At 41.2% G+C, this 21,005-nt stretch overlaps 2 protein-coding genes across 3 annotated transcripts; both read left to right on the plus strand.

Moving 5' to 3' along the window:
* On the plus strand, positions 1 to 9,806 carry SNRPB2 (small nuclear ribonucleoprotein polypeptide B2). The gene is made up of 7 exons (XM_029222339.1): positions 1 to 41; positions 2,247 to 2,336; positions 2,711 to 2,883; positions 6,486 to 6,626; positions 7,414 to 7,464; positions 8,863 to 8,951; positions 9,432 to 9,806. Exons 2-7 carry the CDS (start codon positions 2,273 to 2,275, stop codon positions 9,589 to 9,591), a joined length of 678 nt encoding a protein of 225 aa, XP_029078172.1. The 5' UTR covers positions 1 to 41; positions 2,247 to 2,272; the 3' UTR covers positions 9,592 to 9,806.
* A 7,938-nt stretch (positions 9,807 to 17,744) lies between these two features.
* Positions 17,745 to 20,370, plus strand: OTOR (otoraplin). 2 transcript variants are annotated; one of them, XM_029221518.1, is made up of 4 exons: positions 17,745 to 17,905; positions 18,272 to 18,411; positions 19,322 to 19,432; positions 20,277 to 20,370. In XM_029221518.1, exons 1-4 carry the CDS (start codon positions 17,791 to 17,793, stop codon positions 20,298 to 20,300), a joined length of 390 nt encoding a protein of 129 aa, XP_029077351.1. In that variant the 5' UTR covers positions 17,745 to 17,790; the 3' UTR covers positions 20,301 to 20,370. The 2 variants fall into 2 exon arrangements, with proteins under 2 accessions (XP_029077351.1, XP_029077350.1); XM_029221517.1 differs by lacking the exon at positions 20,277 to 20,370 and adding an exon at positions 19,655 to 20,265 and having other exon boundaries at positions 17,761 to 17,905.
* Positions 20,371 to 21,005: the final 635 nt, after the last annotated feature.

Below are 21,005 nucleotides of genomic sequence, written 5' to 3' on the forward strand. Positions count from 1 at the left end.
TTCCGGCTTGTGATTCGTACGGGACGCCGCGGACGCCTCCGGTGAGTTGGAGCGCTTTATTCCTTTTTTTTGTTTTGTTTTGTTTTGTTTTGTTTTGCTTTGTTTTCGGTACGCGGGCCCCTCACTGTTGTGGCCTCTCCCGTTGCGGAGCACAGGCTCCGGACGGGCAGGTTCAGCGGCCATGGCTCACGGGCCCAGCTTGAAGTGCTTTATTCTTAACTTTCTCTCTTTTCCCGGCTGCGGGTTGCCACTCGGCCATACGCTGTCCTGCGGGAGCTGGGGGTGGGCAGGGCGCGGCGCGGGGGCCGGAACGTATTCGCGGAGGGTCGGCGAGGAAGCGAGGGAGGCATGGAAACTGACGCTTGGGTCTGGTTAGGCCTTTCGACTTAGGAACCTTGTCTCTGGCGGGACGGGTCGGAGCCGGGGATCGTGTGGCCGCTTCCTGGGGCTTCAGGCCGGGGCCGTGGGCGAATGTGCCTGGGTCTGGAGAGGCGGGAACCCTCGCGCATATGAAGTTATGGATAACTGGTGTTCTTTCGCTGGTGCGAGTCGTTTACAGCTCGCTCTGAGCCTTCAAGTGCTTGCCAGAGGCTCCCTTTTGGATCCGGGAGGCGACTCCCGGTACCCCAGCAGTCCAGGCCACCATCAAACCTCGCGTGAGATAAAGCGAGAACTTCTCCTTTGATCTTTCTGCCTTCAGTTTGATCCTTGTCACTTCTCTCTCGTCGTCGTTCGCGACCCCAGTCTCCCAGGTTTCAGTTTAGGGCGTCGCAAGCCTCTGAGAAGCGTTACCTTTCCCCTGTTACCCGCACAAGTACAGTCCTTGTCTGTGGGCTCTTTCCTTGTCAGTCATCCTATGCTGTGCACATACTGTGGGTATAAATGTTCATGGAACGAAGAAATATGCGGGGCACCAAGGAATTAAAGCAAGGCCACAGTTTGCAACTAAAACAGTGGGGGAAAATGAAATAGTGTGGTGGGTGTGAAAGAAAAGTGCAAGAGACAGAAAACACGGGCTGAATTTTTAGGCCTCCTGCTTATCAGCTATGTAACTGGGCAAGGACTTGCATTAACCTGTAAAAGACATTTGTAACAGCTGTTCGAAGTGCTTACTTCTGCTTCCAGAGCTGCTAGAACTTTATTTCACTTAGCCTTTCTAGCTCTACTGGGTAGATTCTGTTACCATCCCCGTGTTACAGATTTGGACCTGGGAGATTAGAACTTGCCCTCAGTCAAGCAGCTAGTAAGAAGCATAGACAGATTTGAATTCAGATCCGGCTGGCTCTAGAATCTGAGCTCTTAACCATCAGGCGGTACCGCTCCAGTCTCTCAAGTCCATTAGAGGTGACTTTGGAGTGAGGGCTGTTGGTGATAAATTAAGTAATAGTATGAAAGGGCTTTGTAAGAGCACCCATGAAAGAGTTCTTGGCAAACTTCATTAATGTTCTTTTTTTTTTTTTTAAATAAATGTACTTACTTATTTATTTTTGGCTGCGTTGCGTCTTATTTGCTGCACGCAGGCTTTCTCTAGTTGTGGCGAGTGGGGACTACTCTTTGTTGTGGTGAGTGGGCTTTTCATTGTGGTGGCTTCTCTTGTTGCGGAGCCCTGGCTCTTGGCACGCGGGCTTCAGTAGCTGTGGCACGTGGGCTCAGTAGTTGTGGCTAGCGGTCTCTAGAGCACAGGCTCAGTAGTTGTGGCGCAAGGGTTTAGTTGCTCCGCGACATGTGGGATCTTCCCGGACCAGCGCTCAAACCCGTGTCCCCTGCATTGGCAGGCGGATTCTTAACCACTGCGCCACCAGGGAAGTCCATTAATGTTCTATCTTTATGATTTTTACTGGATATACATTTGCTAGTTTCTTTTTTCATTTTTCTTCAAATCTCAGTTTTTAAATTTTGTTAAAAAAGAAAAGTTATTAGGTAGATGGGAGAACAGTATCACTTGTCATAAGTGAAAGATAAGTATAAAAATAAATAAATGTATGGAATAAAAGAATGTTATTAAAATCTGACTAGATAATAGTGCCCCACCAAGTTTTCAGCCCGAGAACTGTTCTCCTTTTGTTTAAAAAAGAGGGCTAGGAAGTCCTTGAGAGATTTTAAAGACTACTGCCAAACTGATATTTTCTGACATTGGGGGTTGAAAGAATTGAAAAGTTAGTACCCTTGTGCTGTGTCCTTAATGCCATACTATCATATGAATGAATCCTCCCTGTTTAATAACGGAATATTTACTGTCTCTTTAGGCTATTTGAACAGTTTAACCCACAACATGGATATCAGACCAAATCACACAATTTATATCAACAATATGAATGACAAAATTAAAAAAGAAGGTAGGTGCTTTTTTTAAAAAAACTGAAGTGTGTTTGCTTACTACCACCTTAAAAATTATACAGCTTCAAAAATTCTCATCTAGTCATCTTTCTCAGTGCCTGAAATAATGTTTTATCCCTTATTGTGTAAGGATTTTAAGGCTTTTTAAAGATAAAAATAGGGGCTGAAAATGTGTTGAATCTGTTTTCACTCATAGTTAAATGGTTTCAAAAACTTAAAATTATACCGCTAATGGGAATAGTATGATGTTTTTATTAAAATATGTAACTTTGTATAAATAAATGGGGGGGGCACTCAGTGCCATGTCATTTTATGAAGAATTTTGTCATAGTTTCATTCACAAATAACTGGTTTCCCCTCTAATTTTGTGCAGAGTTGAAGAGATCCCTGTATGCCCTGTTTTCTCAGTTTGGCCACGTCGTAGATATTGTGGCTCTAAAGACCATGAAGATGAGGGGGCAAGCTTTTGTTATATTTAAGGAACTGGGCTCATCCACAAATGCCTTGAGACAGTTACAAGGATTTCCATTTTATGGCAAACCGATGGTAAATCTTTCTTATTTTGGCATTAATCGCTGTTAATGGTATGATAGACGTATAAATATACCCTTGAAAATATGGCTATTGCTTTTTGCCTTCAGTTCAGAGTGGGTTTGGGTTTATTTTATTTATGTATTTATTTTTATAGAAACACAGTAGTAGAGCTTATAATTCACTTCTTGATTTATGATAGTTCAAATAGGCAAAAACAAAATACATTGAGATGTAGAATATTTTAAAAACAATGGCAGTATAGGCAATATTCTCATCTCAAAAGAACTGGGAATTAATAATTACTCAGACTATTAAAAAGAAACCTCTGTAAACTTGTAAAACAACACAAAAAATCGTGGGTCAAAGAGGGAATCCAGTCTGAAGTTTCAGAAAGTAGCATAATGAAATACTGCGTGTCAGAAGCTATGCAGTCAAAGCGCTGATCGGAGGACAGTTCGTAGATGTAAAGTCATAGGTTTTATTAATGAATAGCAATGAATGGAAATGAAATAGTCACGTGGAAAGTTTTAAACTCAGGAGTGACATGAGATTTCACATTTAGCTGCTGGATGAAGATTGGATTGTGGGAAGGGCAGAATGGAAGTAGGGAACTCAGGAGGCATTGGTATTAAGTCAGAGATGGTAGAGGATTGGATCAGGGTGGAGACAGTGTATATAGCAAGGGGCTCTAGGTGTGTGAATAGGTACGTAGTACCTTGGGTGTGGATTTCAGTGCTTTTCTTCCGGAAATGGAATGTGATGGGAAGGGATGTTGGGGAAAGAGCCGAGGCCCAGAGTTTCAAGGACCCATGTTCTCATTCTAGTTCTGCCATTAACTGGCTCTGTGCTCATGTTCACTTTCACCTGTTAAAAAAAACAATAATAGTAAGCAAACTGGATATTCTTTGGTTTAATTCAGAAGCGAGCAAAAACTCTATAAAGGACCAGATAATAAATATTTTAGGCTTTGTGGGCTACATACGGTTTCTATTGCATATTCTTGTGTGTGTGTGTGTGTGTGTGTGGTTTTTTTTAACAATCCTTTAAAAATTGTGTTAAAAAAAAAAAGAAAAGGAAAGAAAAAAAGTACTTAACTAATAAGCCATACAAAATCAGGCCATGGGCTGGATTTGGCCCATAATCTGTAGTGCAGACCTCTCATCTGATTTTTTTTTTTTTTTTTTTAACAAATGAAGAATCAGGCACAGAAAGCTTCTGTTACTGTAACCAGTGGCATCATCAGGACTTGAAAGCTAATCTCCTGGACACCCAATATTGTGATTTTTTTTCCCCCCTAAACTAGGATTCAGCACCCTATCTGTAAAAGGGCCAGATAGTAAATATTTTAGACTTTATGAGCCAGATAATCTCTTTTGCAGCTACTTAACTTTGCCTTTAGGGTCAGAGAAGCAGCCACAGAAGGTGTGCAGATCGATGAGTGTGCTGTGTCTCAAGAAGACCTAACGTACAACACCAGGCAGTGTTGTCTGTGGTCAGTAGTCTGAGGACTTTGGTACCACGCTGTTTAATTCAGGACTGAGTGCTGTTTGTCCGTTACTGGAGCACATTTTCTTCCCGTCCTCCGTCCAGCTCTCCTTTTCCCATCATTTCCCACCTGACTGGGCACCATATATGTGGAAAGTCCTATTGCAGAAAACTGGGGGATAGTACCTGCATACCCCAATTTTCAGTAAATTGGCATTTCCTGAGACCAGTTTATCTTTCTCAGTAGTGTAAAGAACTAGCATAAGTGAGATCTCAGTTGGCAGTAGCATAAGACTGGGTTTTAGTTTAAATCTACAATTACATTAGTATGAAGGAACAGTTTCTTCTCATAGAGGGTGTTAGGGCTGTTTGCTAAGTTGGGATGACAAGTTTGCATGTGCCTGTGACTGAGATGCAGGAAGAAATCGTTTGCTGCGTTTGGCACTGGCTTCACCTTGCCAGCTAATTATTTAAAATCAGTGGAGAAAGCCCATTAGACTGATCTCATATTGAAGGTATTTTGGGACGTCTGTTCTCTGCCTTCAGGAAAGTAGTAGATACTGCCAAATCTCTCGCATCCTGGAAGAAAGAAAAGAATGTTCCTTGAGCTGTCTTGTTTATACTTACTTAGGTGGTTTCAGTTGCCAACACACCGGGTCAGAAATGAACAAAATTTTCTATAACTTGGAACTCAGAACAAAATTATTCTCTGTGATTCAAGGGCATTTGGTTATTTAATTCCAAAAATACCTCAGTAAAGTAGAACCATCTTCCTAAGGACTTCTGTCATGAAACCTTTGGTATAAATGTAAATCTTGCACCTTCTCATCCCTGACCAGTATTTAGTCTAGACCAGGGTTTTCAACACTGGCACTTTTGCCGTTTTGAACTGAATACTTTTTTATTGTTGGGGCTGTATTGTTCATGTAAGAGTGTTTAGCAGCATCTCTGGCCTCTGCCCTCTTAGCATGACAACACACAGTGTCTCCAGTCAGCAGTGCCAGCTGTCTCCTCGTGGGCAGATTCACCTCTGGTTGAGAACTGCTGCTCTAGACCAGCCAGCTAAGAGCGAGGGCTGAGGTCAGAAATTTTCACAGGTCATAGGGACAAATACAGGATAACCCAAGATCTGTTCAGGTCAGGAAGAAGGGAGTTGGGCGGGAATCCCTGGGAGCAAGTCGGAGTTGGTCCCAAACTATTTCTTTTGGTTAGATGATGACATGCAAGACTAGCAGAGTTGCTCACAGGGTAAGTCCACTTGGAGCTGCCATGGTCCAGCAGCCAGAGGAAGCCTCAGGGACTGAGGTATCGTGGGAGGCCTGCCGCCCCCCCCCCGGTTCCCCCGAACATTCAGCTATGCAGTAATGCTTTAGGCCAGGGCCATACTGCTCAAAGTGTGGGCCCCACCATCCCCTTTGTGCTTGTTAGAAGTGCAGAATCTCAGGCCTCACCAGACCCCCTGCATCAGGATCTGCACTCTTAACAAGCTCTCCAGGTAATTGGATGCACATTAAAGTTCATGAAATGCTGTCCTAGACCAGTGTTTCTCAGCGCTTGTTCAGTCGTGTGTGCTGTGCCTGCTGGCTGTGGCGTATTACTCATGCAAGTGACCTGGTTGCACTAGCTGTGATGCCATCTTTTTGTTTCCTTTCAAAGCTTTTTAAATTTAAGTGGATGCCACTGTTAGTCATTTCGTTTAAAAATAATAGACCAGATTCAAGGGAAAGTCATTCTCAATCTTTGGTACTTTAACTTTGGAAGTAACAAATTCCATGCATATATGGACCCTCTGTGTGTCCCTGTAAGGGATAGACAGCTTTCCAATGCAGTTTTCTCTGTTCTTTTAAATGGAGAGGGGCAGTGGTGCAGATATTTCAGTCCTGTTTTTCTCATATGAAAATCTATGGTTTTTTCTTATAATAAACACAGTTGAATCTAACTTTGTCCCAGTTGTGAATCATGGGTCACAGCTTATTTTCATTTGGTGCTCAGTATATTTGATAGATTTCCTTAAGTATGTGTTTAAAATTAGCTCGTATTTGCATAATGAAATTTGAAATATGAATGACAAGTGTAGAAACAGCCTTCAGCATGATGAAAAGTAACTTGTTTTCAAATAATTAAAACAGCGAATCCAGTATGCAAAAACAGATTCTGATATAATATCTAAAATGCGTGGCACTTTTGCTGACAAAGAAAAGAAAAAAGAAAAGAAAAAAGCCAAAACTGTGGAACAGACTGCAACAACCATGAACAAAAAACCTGGTCAGGTAAGATGGGCAAAAGTTCATTTTTTTTTTTTGGTATTAAAAATTTGATAGAGATGTCTGTCTTCCATTTGAAGGGTGATCTTTGAGGCATGCATGTGCACATGTGTGTGTTTAAAGGTAGATTTTTAAGAAGCTGGAATGGTTGAATTCTAAAATTCCAATATTTGTGTTTAAGCAACAGATTAAAATATAAACCTTTACATATGCAGATTTATATTGAACAGTTTTTTTTGAATTTGCATGACATTTAGCTCCATCATTCTCCAAAATTTGTTAATTTCTATTGGCTTATTTTTCAAGTTCTGTGTATAAATAATACTGTAGATGTTATCTTTAATCATGAGTATGCCACTGAAAGCTGCTTTCTTTGAACAGTTCAGGAATTCAAAATCTAATTTAAAGTACCAGATAAAGATGAAATTATCATCCAAAAAGTAGTTACTTTGGGATTGAAAGTGATTAGAAATCAGTTGTACTAAGTATAATGCTTGACTTTTTTCTAGTTGTTTTTAAAAAAAGAGAAACATTGGTCCTTATATTTATATTTCTCCATAATTTTAAAGCTTAGAGGTTGAACTTTATGATATAGACCTTTCAGAAACATTTGACAAGTTAAATACATTAATGTTTGAGTCAGAGTTTTAAGATGTAAAATCTCAGTGAAAGTAAATAGATTTAAAAATCTGTTTGTTAATCTTATTTTTATGAAGTAATTTAAAATGTAAATACCTGCTGCTTTTTTAGAGGGGTTGGAAATGTTAACTCTTTCTCTATTTCTTTGGGTTAGGGAACCCCAAATTCAGCTAATACCCAAGGAAATGCAGCACCAAATCCTCAGGTAATACTTTTTTCCATGTGATACTTACTTTAAAATAAAATTACAAGACAATAACAATAATTACAACAACGTGCATGTCTCCAAAAACAAAATGATTCCATGTATAAGCCACAATAATGTGGAAACTCACTCATCAAAACGTTTTAATTTTCTTTAAGAGGGAGAAAACAAAACCTGACTTTATTCCTTGCTTCCCATGGTGAGTCAATGACAGAATCAAAACAGTAGATTCTAAGCTCTATGCGGTCAAGGAGCAAAATGGTTGTTTACCGCACAGTACATGGCCCAGAGCTTTCCAGGCTTGTGGCTTGTTATCCATTCCCATTAGCTGAAGCACTAACCCATGTTTTCTCATAGAGCAAAGTTGTTTTACAGTTAGTTGCCTTTGCTCCCATTTCCTCAGCACATACATATTTAAGTCTCCTGATATAGACTTATCAGGAAACTCTTTACCAAAGAGTTTTAGAAACTCTTTACCTAAGCTTCCCAATAAAGGCCTCAAAAAGAAAGCCTGAGTTATGTACTAATGGTTTCCCGATTAATCCCTTGGGTGCTGGGGTCTGACAGGATCCTTACATCCAGGGAATTCCTTGCACCACTGAGGTTTTCCTCCTCTGATTTTAAGTTATTTGCATTTTCTTGCATTGTCTACTCTTTTGAAGTCTTTCAACAATTATAGTCCAGTTCACAAATGCCAGCACTTAATTCTCTAAGCCCTAAGTTGTTCTTTACATTTCATCTTTTTTCTTCCACGAAATTAGCCTGAAGACAGAGGCTCTTACATATAAAGACCTTTCCCTATAGTTCCCCATAACAGTGTCTGTATCCACTTTCTTGTATGTAACTAGATGCCATGTATATCTCATTTTCTCAGAAGAAAAAAACATTAAAAATTGCCAAGCAGTGGTTCTAAGTGGAAATCTTTCTATTTCCAGATTTTCTCACACACTGGGAGGTAGTAAGCGATAGCGCAGAGGACTGAATATCTGAGGGTTAAGCAGCTGAGGGTGGGTGACACCGATGCCTTCTCTGGTTTGTTAGGATCGGTTGTATAATCCAGACGACAGAATCCTCCCGTTCCAGCTGACCTCCAGATGCTTAAAACTTAAACATTGTTTTAAATACCGTTAATTAAATACTTAAAAACTGTTAATAAGATTTATAATCTTCCAGATATTTATTAAGTGACTTGAATGTCTACCTTGTTTGGTTACTGTTAGGTTTTTGCTTATTTCTCTGGTGTCACTGTTTCTCAGCTTTAGTGTTTGATGTAGTAAGATTTCACAAGCCTTAAACGGTGGAATGTAGTTTTCTGAAGTTTAGATTTTAATGTAAGAGCCAAATGGTTTACTGTACTTTTTATATTTACAAACTAACTTTGCCTTTTCTTTTTAATAGGTCCCCGATTACCCTCCAAACTATATTTTATTCCTTAATAATTTACCAGAAGAGACTAATGAGATGATGTTATCCATGCTGTTTAATCAGTAAGTGTTTTCATAAACAAGTCTGTGTTCTGAGAGTCTCCTGACAGGACAAATAGCACTTCCCTGGGTTGAATCCGTTTGTATATCACACAGTAATTCCTTACAGCTTCATTGAGTTGCTCCAGGATTAATCATGAATTGAAGCCAGTCTGCAGATTTAGCAAATAAAAAGCTAAATTACCTGTAATGTTTGAATTGTTAATTCTAGTTGATGAATAAAACAGAAAACAAAGCTTTGATGAAATGACAAAAACAGAATTAGCTTACGTGATTGCTGCAGTTCTTTTCATGGTATTAATTATAATTTAGGCTCTTTCATCCCACTCAGGATTCTTGCTGGGATGTGATACTTTTCCTGGACTCATATCAGGAAGTTGCTTACCAAATTTAAACACAGACATTTACGTATTTGATGTCATCTCTGTATTTACATGTATATAAATTGTTTACGTATGTAAAAATTGTTTTAATTCTTTATAGGTTCCCTGGTTTCAAGGAAGTACGTTTGGTACCTGGGAGGCATGACATTGCTTTTGTTGAATTTGAAAATGATGGACAGGCTGGAGCTGCCAGGGATGCTTTACAGGGATTTAAGATCACACCATCCCATGCCATGAAGATCACCTATGCCAAGAAATAAGATTTGGGATAGCTGCCTTTAAAGGACTTGGTGTTATGTATAGTTTTCGTTTTGATAACATTTGGTCAGGCCACTTTAATAGTTGGGGGTAGGGGAAAGTGTATGTGAAATTTTTGTAAAGGATTTAAAACATTACCTAGTCTTTGTTTAGCCTTAGTGAACTATGAACTGTGAAGGCCTTAATTTTGTACAATAAACTTTTATTTGTATTCTGTACATAATATTTCATTTATTGGCCCACTGTCCTATCATCAAATGCTCATGCTAGTCTAGAACACATCTTAAGGTATATAAAACTGTAATAGGATGCTTTCCTTGTGTGTTTTTTGTTTTTTGTTTTTAATTCATTCAGTAGCCAGGACTTCCTCTGACCACAGCCAGGAAATGTTCTCTCTGATTTTTTTTAAATTAATTTATTTATTTACTTATTTATTTTCGGCTGTGTTGGGTCTTCATTTCTGTGCGAGGGCTTTCTCTAGTTGCGGCAAGCGGGGGCCACTCTTCATCGCAGTACATGGGCCTCTCACTATCGCGGCCTCTTTTGTTGTGGAGCACAGGCTCCAGATGTGCAGGCTCAGTAGTTGTGGCTCACGGGCTTAGTTGCTCCGCGGCATGTGGGATCCTCCCAGACCAGGGCTCGAACCCATGTCCCCGGCATTAGCAGGCAGATTCTCAACCGCTGCGCCACCAGGGAGGCCCCCTCTTGTGTTATTTTGGAGTAGCTAATGGTAGATGCTTTTCTAGTGTTACTTTGGAGTAGCGAATGGTAGAGAAACATTGAACCACTTTAATAAAAGTAAAGGAGAATTAGATCAAGCACTTGATTATATTTTCTGTAATGTTTTCTGTGTATGAACTGCCATCCTGGAATTCATTTTTTCGTTTGTTTTTGTTTGTGGGATTTTTCTTTGTTTTGGGCGTACCACACGGAGATCTTAGTTCTCTGACCAGGGATCAAACCCAGACCCCCTGCAGTGGAAGTGCCGAGTCCTAACCACTAGACCGCCAGGGAATTCCCTGTTTAGTTTATTTAATGATTCTTTTACTAATGATAAAAATGACATCCTGGATATGAGAAGAAGGTGGGACCTGGGCAGGATCTAAATTCATCTTCATATTGAAATAAATGAGCATAGTATTTGCTGGTAGTAGACATTTCACAAATCTTTTCATTCCGTTTTTAATTGAATAAAGGCCATTTAGGAGTAACCGTACTTACTGTTTTCTGGGAAAACAGATGGAAAGGGAATATTGTCTTTAGACTTCACATTTTATGCTCTTACCCTCTTGAGGCAGGATCGTTCCTAAGGAATACCTGCTCAGTTATTAACCTCGTTATTGAACGACCTCCAAAGGAAAGATTTTTAGTCTGTAATCTTTTTGAAGGCTAGTAGGCTGACTTGCAAAGGTTGCCAATCCTAATCTTGCTGTCTCTTTGTGCTTCTTGAACACTGATGCTCAGATATTTCCAAAGCTCATTTTCTGTAGTGTTTGATTTCTACCTAAGGCTATTGATTCAAGTCCCCTGCTAGCAAAACCACAGGTGTCTATAGAAGTGGACGATTTTTTACGTATAGTGCATGGTAAAGTGACTATTAATCACTTTTTGTGTTCCTGTTTTAATACTTCCTGGAACAAGACTTTTCCTTATCACTTAGATTTTTTTATGTATTGAATATATATGGAATACATATTTATAGGAAGACCACTTTCAGAGTTATGTAGATTTTTATCACATCACTCTTGTGCATACATACATGAGGAGGAAAAAGAATAATTTTTATCCCTTAACTTTCCACCTGCAGAGTTTGATTCTTATGAATAGCTTTTTAACCTAGTTGTCAAGTTCATTTATGTCTGTAAAATGTATTAACAGTGAGTTACTAGAAAAAAGACCATGCTCTTGCATGTTGACAGCAATGCCATTTGCTAGTACATTTTCTAACTGCTTGCTCTCAGTGACTGTCCTTAGCTTGTCTCAGAAGATGTTTCACAGGACTTCCCTGGTTTTGCAGTGGTTAAGAACCCGCCTGCCAGCGTAGGGGACACGAGTTTGATCCCTGGTCTGGGAAGATTCCACATGCCGTGGAGCCACTAAGCCTGTGTGCCACATCTACTGAGCCTGCGCTCTAGAGCCCGCGAGCCACAACTACAGAGCTCATAGCCCCCGCTACTCTTAGTACTCTATCAATAGTTGATGAGTTTTGGCAGTTGTATAAGTTGTGTGAGAGTCATAATCAAGATATAGAGCGTTCTGTCACCCCTCAAAGACAAGAGCTGCCTTGTGCCCCTTTGCAGTCAGACTATCCCCCCATCCCGACCCCAGGCAGCCACCCATCTGCTTTCTGTCACTGCGACTGTGCCCTGTCTAGGATGCTTTTGAGATTCATCTCTGTTGCGTGGATCAGTTTGTTCCGCCAGCGGATGGGCATTTGGGTTCTTTCCAGTTTGGGGCCATTAGGAATAAAGTGGCTCTGAACATTCACATACAAGTCTGTGTTGGACCTACGTTCTGTTAGAAGAAGATTTCAAGCAGAGGAGTGACATTTGATTACTTTTGAAAGCTTTTTATTTTGAAAATTTTTCTGATTTATATAAAAGCCGAAATAGTACGCAGAGCTCCCATACATATTTTTGAACTGTCGAGGAGAAATTTCCCCCTCTACCCGTCCTGAGTTCTTGTGGCTGGACTAATAATGAAATTGATACAAAACAGATTAATGGGGAAAAAAATTTTTAATTCATGCAGACAGAGGTCTCATAGAAATGAGACCTAAGTAGTGGCCAAAGCAGGCAGCTTTTATACCTTCTAGAGAAAGAAAGAATAAACTAGAGATGAAGTGACATGGCAAAGAAACTTAGGTTTGGGGTGCTCAATTAGTGAAGAATCTGAACAGTTCGACCCTGAGGTAGTAAAGGAGTAACAAGGTTTGTTTATACAAGCTTCTTGACCTGAATTCCCTATCTCTGGTGAAAGGGGTGTCCTACCTCTAGATGCAGGGGGTGCATCTTTCACATGAGAGGTTTATTTCCTGCTTTCTGGTTGACAGAAAGGAGGGTCAGGGTGTCACTTTTGCATTGGCGGTTCCTTAAGTAACTAATTCAAAATAATCAATATACCTTATTTCGGGGAGGCCCACCCTGAGCCCTAGCAGAACCATTTGACAGTGTGTTGACCTGATCGCGTGTTACCCCCTTAAAAACTTCAGTGTGAATTTCCTAAGTACAAGACCACTCTTCCGCATAACTTCTAGATGACCAGCAACATCAAGGAATAACATTCATCCAATTTATTTTTTTGTATTTTATTATATTTTATTTTTGGCTGTGTTGGGTCTTCGTTGTTGCGCGGGCTTTCTCTAGTTGTGGCGAGTGGGGGCTACTCTTCGTTGCGGTGTGCAGGCTTCTCATTGCGGTGGCTTCTCTTGTTGCAGAGCATGGACTCTAGGCGTGTGGGCATCAGTAGTTGCAGCACGTGGGCCCAGTAGTTGCGGCATGCAGTCGCTAGGGCATGCAGGCTTCAGTAGTTGTGGCACACGGGCTTAGTTGCTCCATGGCATGTGGGATCTTCCCAGACCAGGGATAGAACCCGTGTCCCCTGCATTGGCAGGTGGATTCGTAACCACTGTGCCACCAGGGAAGTCCCCATCCTATTGATTGATGTCCCAATCATGGCCCAAAAATCCAATCCAGGATCATGCGTTGAGTGTAGTTGTCACGTCTCTTTAGTCTCCTGTCAGTTCCTCAGCCTGTCCTAACCTTTTATACTAAAAATAATGAATTTGCAACAGTACCTCTGATTGCAACCCAATAGCATGGAGTTTATTCTAGCCTTTCGCCTCTCCTTACTTGTAACTTATTCTTCTCGAGGCCCATTAATCTCCATGTATTTAATAACTATATTTTGAAAAAGATTCGATCAAACTAGGATCTTCTGACCATCCTTAACTTACTGATCCGTGGGAGTTGCACGGAGGGTCTAGAGGGAGCAGATGTTGTTATCCATTAAATATAGCAGTTTTCAACTTGAATTTAACTTTCAACTTTGACTGCATATTAGAATCATCTGGGAGATATTTTCAAATACCCATCCCTAACCTACACCCCAGATAAATTAAATCCCAATCTCTAGGGGTGAAACCCAGTCGTCAATATTTCTTAAGCTCCCCGATTGAGTCCAACGTGAGTCAAAGTTAAGAACTAACAAAGCAGATTTCTACCTCTATGAAGTGGCTTATATGATTAGATTATTAGTTCAAATTATATTTTTCAAAGGTAGTCTATAGAAGATAGCGTCAAAATGGAAACTATTCGGAGAGTTTCACGTCTCCGTTTTAAACTTAAAGGCTTAAAGTATTTTGTTTGGGTACTTAACAGGCATTTTGTCCGTTGAAAATGTTGTATCCAGCAAAGACCTGATGACGAATGTGAAATCCTGGCTAAAAATTTGTGCTGTATTTGATTTGCCCTCGAGCAGCACTTCTCAAACTTTAATGTTCATACGAATCACTTGTATCTTGTTAAAAAGTCGATTCCGATTTAGCAGGACTGGGCTGGGGTCTGAGAGACTTTATGAAGTGATGCTAAAGTTGCTGGTCTGGAGACCATGCTTTGATGGCAGGACCCCAGCATCTCTGCCCTAATCATTTAGTCAATGAGTCTTAATTTGAGGGGTGTAATGAACATCTCTTTAGGCCCGATAAAACCTAGGGACTTTCCCCAGAAAAAAAGAGTACACATGCATGTATACACCTAAGCATATAATTTCGGGGATCATGCAGTCATTCAATGAATACCTATTCATAAGTACCGAGTATTTTTCTGGGTGCTAAAGATAGAGCAGTGGACGTCCCCACCTCGTGGAGTTTTCATTGTGGTGTCAGGGGGACAAATCACCAAGTAAGTAAACAAGGCATGTCAGGTAGTGAAACGTGTATCAGAACAGTGTCCACGGGTCGAGTGATGGACGGATTGGGTTGCGGGAGTGCGGGACTGGCTCTGTTAAACTGGTCTGTCGGTGGAGACATCTTGACTATCAGAGAGCAGAAGACCAGTATCTGGAGGAAAAGTATCCCAGGCAATAAGCTTAGAGGGCCTAAAGTAGAAATGAGCTTCACATTTTCAAGTGGCTGGTGTGCCGGGAACAGAGCCAGTGAGGGGGAGTGACAGAAGGTGACCTAAGAGGGGCGGAGGGGCCAGATCATGCAGGGCCTTGTACGTCAAGGCGAGGAGGCTGCTTCCACCCCCGTCCACTTGTCCAAGCCTTTTTTTTTTTTTTTTTGCGGTACGCGGGCCTCTCACTGCTGTGGCCTCTCCTGTTGCGGAGCACAGGCTCTGGACGCGCAGGCTCAGCGGCCATGGCTCACGGGCCCAGCCGCTCCGCGGCATGTGGGATCTTCCTGGACTGGGGCACGAACCTGTGTCCCCTGCATCGGCAGGCGGACTCTCAACCATTGCGCCACCAGGGAAGCCCAAGCCTATTTTTATTTTATTTATTAATTTTTAAAATAAATTTATTTATTTATTTTTGGCTGCGTTGTGTCTTCATTGCTGTGCGTGGGCTCCTCATTGCAGTGACCTCTCTTGCCACAGAGCATGGGCTCCAGGCATGCTGTCTTCAGTAGTTGTGGCTCACGGGCTCTAGAGCACAGGCTCAGTAGTTGTGGCGCAAGGGCTTAGTATCTCCGCGGCACGTGGGATTTTCGCGAACCAGGGCTCAAACCCATGTCCCCTGCATTGGCAGGCGGATTCTTAACTACTGCGCCACCAGGGAAGTCCCTGTAAAAGCCCATTTTTAGACCCTAAAGGAACCACAGCCTCCACTTTAAGAACCCCACACTGAGAAGCTAATTTAGGAACTAAAGGGAAAAAAAATGTCTTTTGGGGATTAAAGGCTCAAAGAATCTATCTGAAAATCCAGAAGCAGGAGGGAAGTAAGCTCAGGACAGAGCCCTTCTCTGGACCCTCCGAATGTGCTGTGGGGACTCAAGTGTGCCACCGGCCACGACAGCTTGCTGAGTTATTCTAAGTTTAAATTCCTATTTGTGAGCAAAATTTTACAAAGAGGCCTCTAGTCTTCACCCGGTCTCTGCCTACTGCAGAATGCTGGGACATACCAGGCCTGCCCAGGATGCACTCAGAAGGCTTGGCATCTCTTTCCTTAGTTCTCCACCTTCAAATGGCCCATAATGGCTTTGTGTCAGCATCAGCTTAGTTGGCTAAGTTGTTGTGACAGCTCGGATGTGGCTTATTCAACGTTTTACTCTGCTTTGGGGACCTGCCTAGGGTGTGGCCATCTGAGTTTGCACAGTCTTCATTTCTGAAAGTGCCTCTTAAATGGCAATTGTCTTTTGACTCTCCTGTGTTGACAGCTGGCTGGAGACTGTCGCAGTTTGTAAAACAGCTGCCTGATTAGGATAAAGAGGATTTTGATCGATGCTTTCATTTTCCGAGAGATCCTCTTAGGCCCCTAGATTATAGGAAGAAAAAATGCACTGGCATTCTGCTTTCAAAAGTGATTTCTAATTCATCCCTTCCTTGAAGTGAAACAGGAAATAAAGAATTTAAAACCCCAGTGGATGCATGGAAACAGCACTGGACCACAATCCTGCTGGCTGACCCTTGGAGTGGTTAAGAAAGGCAGCTCTGGCCTGTGCTGGGCCTCAGCTTCCTCGTCTATAATGAAGATATTGGATTTCACGAGCTTCCACATCAGGGCCAGCCGTGTAAGAGATCCTCCCTTGAAAAGAACACGCCACTCCCACCCCTATACCACACACACCCAAACAGTAAAACTTTGTTACATACACACACATCCCTAAAACAATCAAACTTTTTCATTGTACTATATTTTGTTTTACCAGTTTATTCCTTGGAAAATTGTTTTGTACCTATTTTGTAAGTTGAATGCTCATCCCTCATTTTGTCAGGTGACAGTGTTTCAGGGGAGAGAAAAGGGGGTTCTGCTCTAAAACTTTATCAGCAACCAAGTTCGACAGGGCAGCCTGACAGGGCCTCTAGTCTAGAAATAATGAGGGGGCAGGGGGCCACCTTATGAGAGAAAAAAAATCCCAAACACCCTATGACAAGCAGAAACCTATTGTCTCCTCCTAATAGAAAGTAAACCCTTGGGTCCAGACCTTTTTTCATTCACGGCTGTCTCTAGTGCCTACAACAGTGCCTGGCACATAGCAGGTGCTCAGGAAATATTTGTTGACTAGATAGGGACAGGTATTAGCGCTTCAACTTTGTCCTTTTTTTTTTTTTTGGCTGCATCACGTGGCATGCGGGATCTTAATTCCCCAACCAGAGATTGAACCCTCACCCCCTGCACTGGAAGCATGGAGTCTTAACCACTGGACCACCAGGGAAGTCCCGGCGCTTCAACTTTGATGACTTGTAACTGTGCCCCTCTTCCCATGGGAAAGACGCCCGGAAGCAGGCCAGGCAGGCATGGGGGTTCGAGGAGAAACAAACCTCCAGCTTTACTCCCTCCTCTATGAGCCATGAGCATTTTGAGACCGAATTTCAAAAATCTCTGAGAGCGGAGGTAGAAAAAAAAGCCTGTTCCATTTTTCCCAGCCCACCTACCCCTTCTCCCCCTACCACCCTCCGTTAGTAGGGTCTTGATGAGTTACAGTCCACGCTTGCCCCAACAGACATTACTCCTAAGAATCCTATCATGAATGATTTGTAAATGTAAGCATCCTTAACTTATCTATTATATAAATCCAGATGTTTATTAAATGTTTAAATCAAAATTATTTGTATTAAGGGTATAGATCTCACATCTTCAACAGTTTCCTGCAGTTAGTACATCTTTGCTCATACACTGAAAGACTATGAGGTTTGAACTAAAAACATTTTTTAAATGACTTAAAATTCTCATAGTTCTTTCAACAATGTCTTCCTGATACAATAAACCACAGTGAAAGTGACTTTAACAATGGTGGACCATTTTGGATACAATTTGTGTGTAAAAAAGACACAGAGTTTGAGTCTCTTTGGGAAATCAGATGCTAACTAGCCCCTAGAGCCCAGTAGCTGTTATGAAAGCAGAGAAACAGCAGCCACCTCCCCATTGGCCAGGGGGACTTACCCAGATGTCTGGCTTTCACATAAAAGACAGGAATGTGGAAGCACTGAAGTCAGTCTCCACTTCCACTCAAAGGGCAAAAGCAAAAACAGCAAAAAAGGAAGATGGCAAGACTACTGTTACTTTTCCTCCCAGGTCTTGTGGCCGTATGTGCCGTGCACGGAATATTTATGGACAGACTTGCTTCCAGGAAGCTGTGTGCAGATGACGAGTGTGTCTGTAAGGACTTTTTCATGCCTTTCCTTACCTTTCTATTATATAATCCAAAAAGAAATATGCAACAATAGCATAAAATCTAATGGTACTTGTAAGTGAATTTTCTCTAATGTGCATGGGATTAGCATTGTTTCTCCTGGTCTATGCCTTTTGTGTCTTACCATGAAGAATTCACTTGGCTAAGATTCTGCTGGGTGCTGCTTTAATGCCTTAGTTACCTTCTGGAACTGAACATGAGCTATAAATTAGGAGGTATTAGTCACTCTGATTTCCTAGTTTTCTTATATGCTCTGCCTTTTTGCTGTGATAAAATCCAGGAGCCAATGTTTTTTTCTTCTAGATAAACATTTCAGTGTTTTTTTCTTCCAGATACTATTTCTCTGGCCCGAGCTCAAGAAGATTACAGTGCCCCAGACTGTAGATTCATTAACGTTAAAAAAGGGCAGTGGATCTATGTTTACTCAAAGCTGGTAAAAGAAAATGAAGCTGGAGAATTTTGGGCTGGCAGTGTAAGACGAGATCATTTAAAATATATACACATCTTGACATATGTTTCTCTTAATTTTTCCTCTGTTACCTATCTGCAATGCCTTTTACTATTTAAAACTAGCTGTTAAGAACAATATAGATGCTGTGGGTACCAGTGCAAAAATTCATATATATTTGCTTTTATTGCATTTTGAAGAAACAAAGAAAATTTCATAACAAAACCAAATGTAAGTTTATTTGATGGTTTGGCAAGAAATCTAGTCAAACACATGGGGGCTTGAACATCCCAAAGAGTTTGAAACTTATTCAAAAATATTTGAGTGGATTTGCCAAGTAAAAGGCATGTGTGCTGGCAGTCAGGCTACGTTTCAATATTTTTAAGGAAACTTTAGCACCGTCTTTAATTCCAAAGAATCTGCTTTCTTCAGTTAAAACGTGCAGGGGTGGGCCCTAGGGAGGGATGAGGCCGGATTGATTTACTGTCCTCCATTGCAGCTGCAGCTCCAGCACCAGAGATAAATTCTCAAGTAATAAAGAATTAAATCTTAGATTCACTTAAGACCTGTTCATTTGAATTTTTAAAAATAGAGAGAGTCCTTTAAAAGTCCTTTAAAAATAACAGTGTCTGTTTACCTTTTTTAAAAAGGTACAGACTTTATTTATGGGTTCCAAAAAGATTTCAGGCAGCTCACAAGATTGCATAGAGAAATGCTAAAGTAGGGAGACCAGGAAGATTAGGCCACAAAAGAACACACACACAATTTCTGTGGGTTGACTTCAAATTTGGGTCTGAGTCCCCCAGAATCCAGACTGAGAAGCAAAGCACTGGCAGTTATGTAATTCTCATGGATAGCAAAGAGGATGCCTGAGGGTTTCTAAAAGACAACTCACATCAGCTTTCCCCTCACTGTGACACTTCTGGGCACTCAGGTTTATGGCGATCAACCTGAGGACGAGATGGGAACTGTGGGTTATTTCCCCAGCAACTTGGTCCAGGAGCAATACGTGTACCAAGAAGCCACCAAGGAAGTTCCCACCACGGTAAGCATCCTGGAGGTGCCAGGGAAGGACTCAGATCTCAAGGTAACGTAGATGTAGGCAGGTGTGAATAATGCATCATGCAACTTACAAGGTGCGTCATGCAAAGCCCCCCGACACTTTCAGTGGTGACATCTCTAGACAACGAGATTTGGGGGAGTATTTATACCTACTATCAATGTTGAAAGGTTAGTGAAATTTCTCTACCAACCCCCTTTGTTTTAGATGCAAGTTATCCTGGAAAGGGCTCCATGTCACAAAGAAAGAAACCAACATATTAACTGACTCTTACTCATGGGTACACTTGTTGACTAAAGACTTGGGCTGAGAAAAAAATCAGCACCTGTATTGGACAAAATCAAAACATTCTGGAAAATTTTTGAATGCCTACTTTTGTGATAGATAGACTCTACTTATGCATGAAAAAAAAAATTGTACTCTTCCTAATGCCCTGGGGTCTTGTATACCCAGAACAGAAATAAAAGATCCCCTTTGAGCTACTTTGCAAGGTGGTTGTTTTGAAACGATTCTCCTGGAGCTAACGGCTGTGCAAAGTAACTACAAAACATTGCCCAACCTACACAAATGCGACTCACTTGTCATCATGTCTTAGCATTGAGCTTGAGAGTGTCAAATAACCATAAATTAAAAGTGTATTTGAGAATCTTCACTTTAAGTCGTTTTTGACTTAAAGTAATACTTGTGTCATAGTCTTTGGGGTTCAGACTTTGCTTATTTTAAATCCAGATTTCCCTTTGATGACATATGATTTGAAATAAAGAATCTACATCTGTTTTCTGACCCTGCACGCTCAGCTCAGTCTTTTTTTGCTTTTGTTTTTTTCCAGGATATTGACTTCTTCTGCGAGTAAGAAGTTAGACAAATTTGCAGATAGAAAGGAAACACCAAAAACAAAGAAAAAAGCAAAAATAACCAAAAAATACACGTCCCTAATTTCTGACTTTTGTTTCAAGGGTTTCGCTTGGGGCTGGAGATGGCAGATAAAGGGGAGGGGAGGGCGGGAGGAGAGAGGAAGGAGGGGGAAAGGGCAGGGGGGAGGGGGTGTTCTCCGAGCCTGGTCTTCCCACCCACTGGGACAGGGTGACCTTTGGCTAAGTGGATGAATTGAAAGTAGACAATTTTTTTCAGCCTAGAGAATCTTCTCTTACACAGGGATCATATAGAAGGTAGTTCATTTATAGTTATTTCTAAATAGTAATTCTTCTAAGTTCTTTGGAGCCCCATATAAACTTAGGTCATAGGTCTTTTCTTTGGACATGACGTTTTCTACTTATTTGTCTCTCTGGCCAGTTGGAGTATTATAATGTACACAAAGGGGCTATGTCATCAAGGAGTATTCTAGGATTGTTGTTACTTTTAATATTTGATGCCTTTGGGATGTGAAGCTGTTGGGGAAGAAAAAGAGCTGTTTGGACTCATAGATGTTTGGACTATGCCTCTAAATTTCTCTTTAAAAAAATGTCTCACAAATTATTTCAGTTGAATCATTTGACCTTCTAAATGATCAACTTACCTCTCCCCCAATTTTAAATAATGTTAAAATTTAATTTTAATA

Source organism: Monodon monoceros, unplaced genomic scaffold (genome assembly GCF_005190385.1).
Source record: "Monodon monoceros isolate NGI ecotype Baffin Bay Population unplaced genomic scaffold, NGI_Narwhal_1 Super_Scaffold_13, whole genome shotgun sequence".
Taxonomy (NCBI): domain Eukaryota; kingdom Metazoa; phylum Chordata; class Mammalia; order Artiodactyla; family Monodontidae; genus Monodon; species Monodon monoceros.

Coding starts and splice junctions, on each gene's coding strand:
- SNRPB2 (XM_029222339.1), top strand. CDS start 2,273: ATGGATATCAGACCAAATCACACAATTTATATCAACAATATGAATGAC. Junction 2,337..2,710: donor TGACAAAATTAAAAAAGAAG/GTAGGTGCTTTT, acceptor AATTTTGTGCAG/AGTTGAAGAGATCCCTGTAT. Junction 6,627..7,413: donor TGAACAAAAAACCTGGTCAG/GTAAGATGGGCA, acceptor TCTTTGGGTTAG/GGAACCCCAAATTCAGCTAA.
- OTOR (XM_029221517.1), top strand. CDS start 17,791: ATGGCAAGACTACTGTTACTTTTCCTCCCAGGTCTTGTGGCCGTATGT. Junction 17,906..18,271: donor TGCAGATGACGAGTGTGTCT/GTAAGGACTTTT, acceptor TTTTTCTTCCAG/ATACTATTTCTCTGGCCCGA. Junction 19,433..19,654: donor CCAAGGAAGTTCCCACCACG/GTAAGCATCCTG, acceptor CCTTTGTTTTAG/ATGCAAGTTATCCTGGAAAG.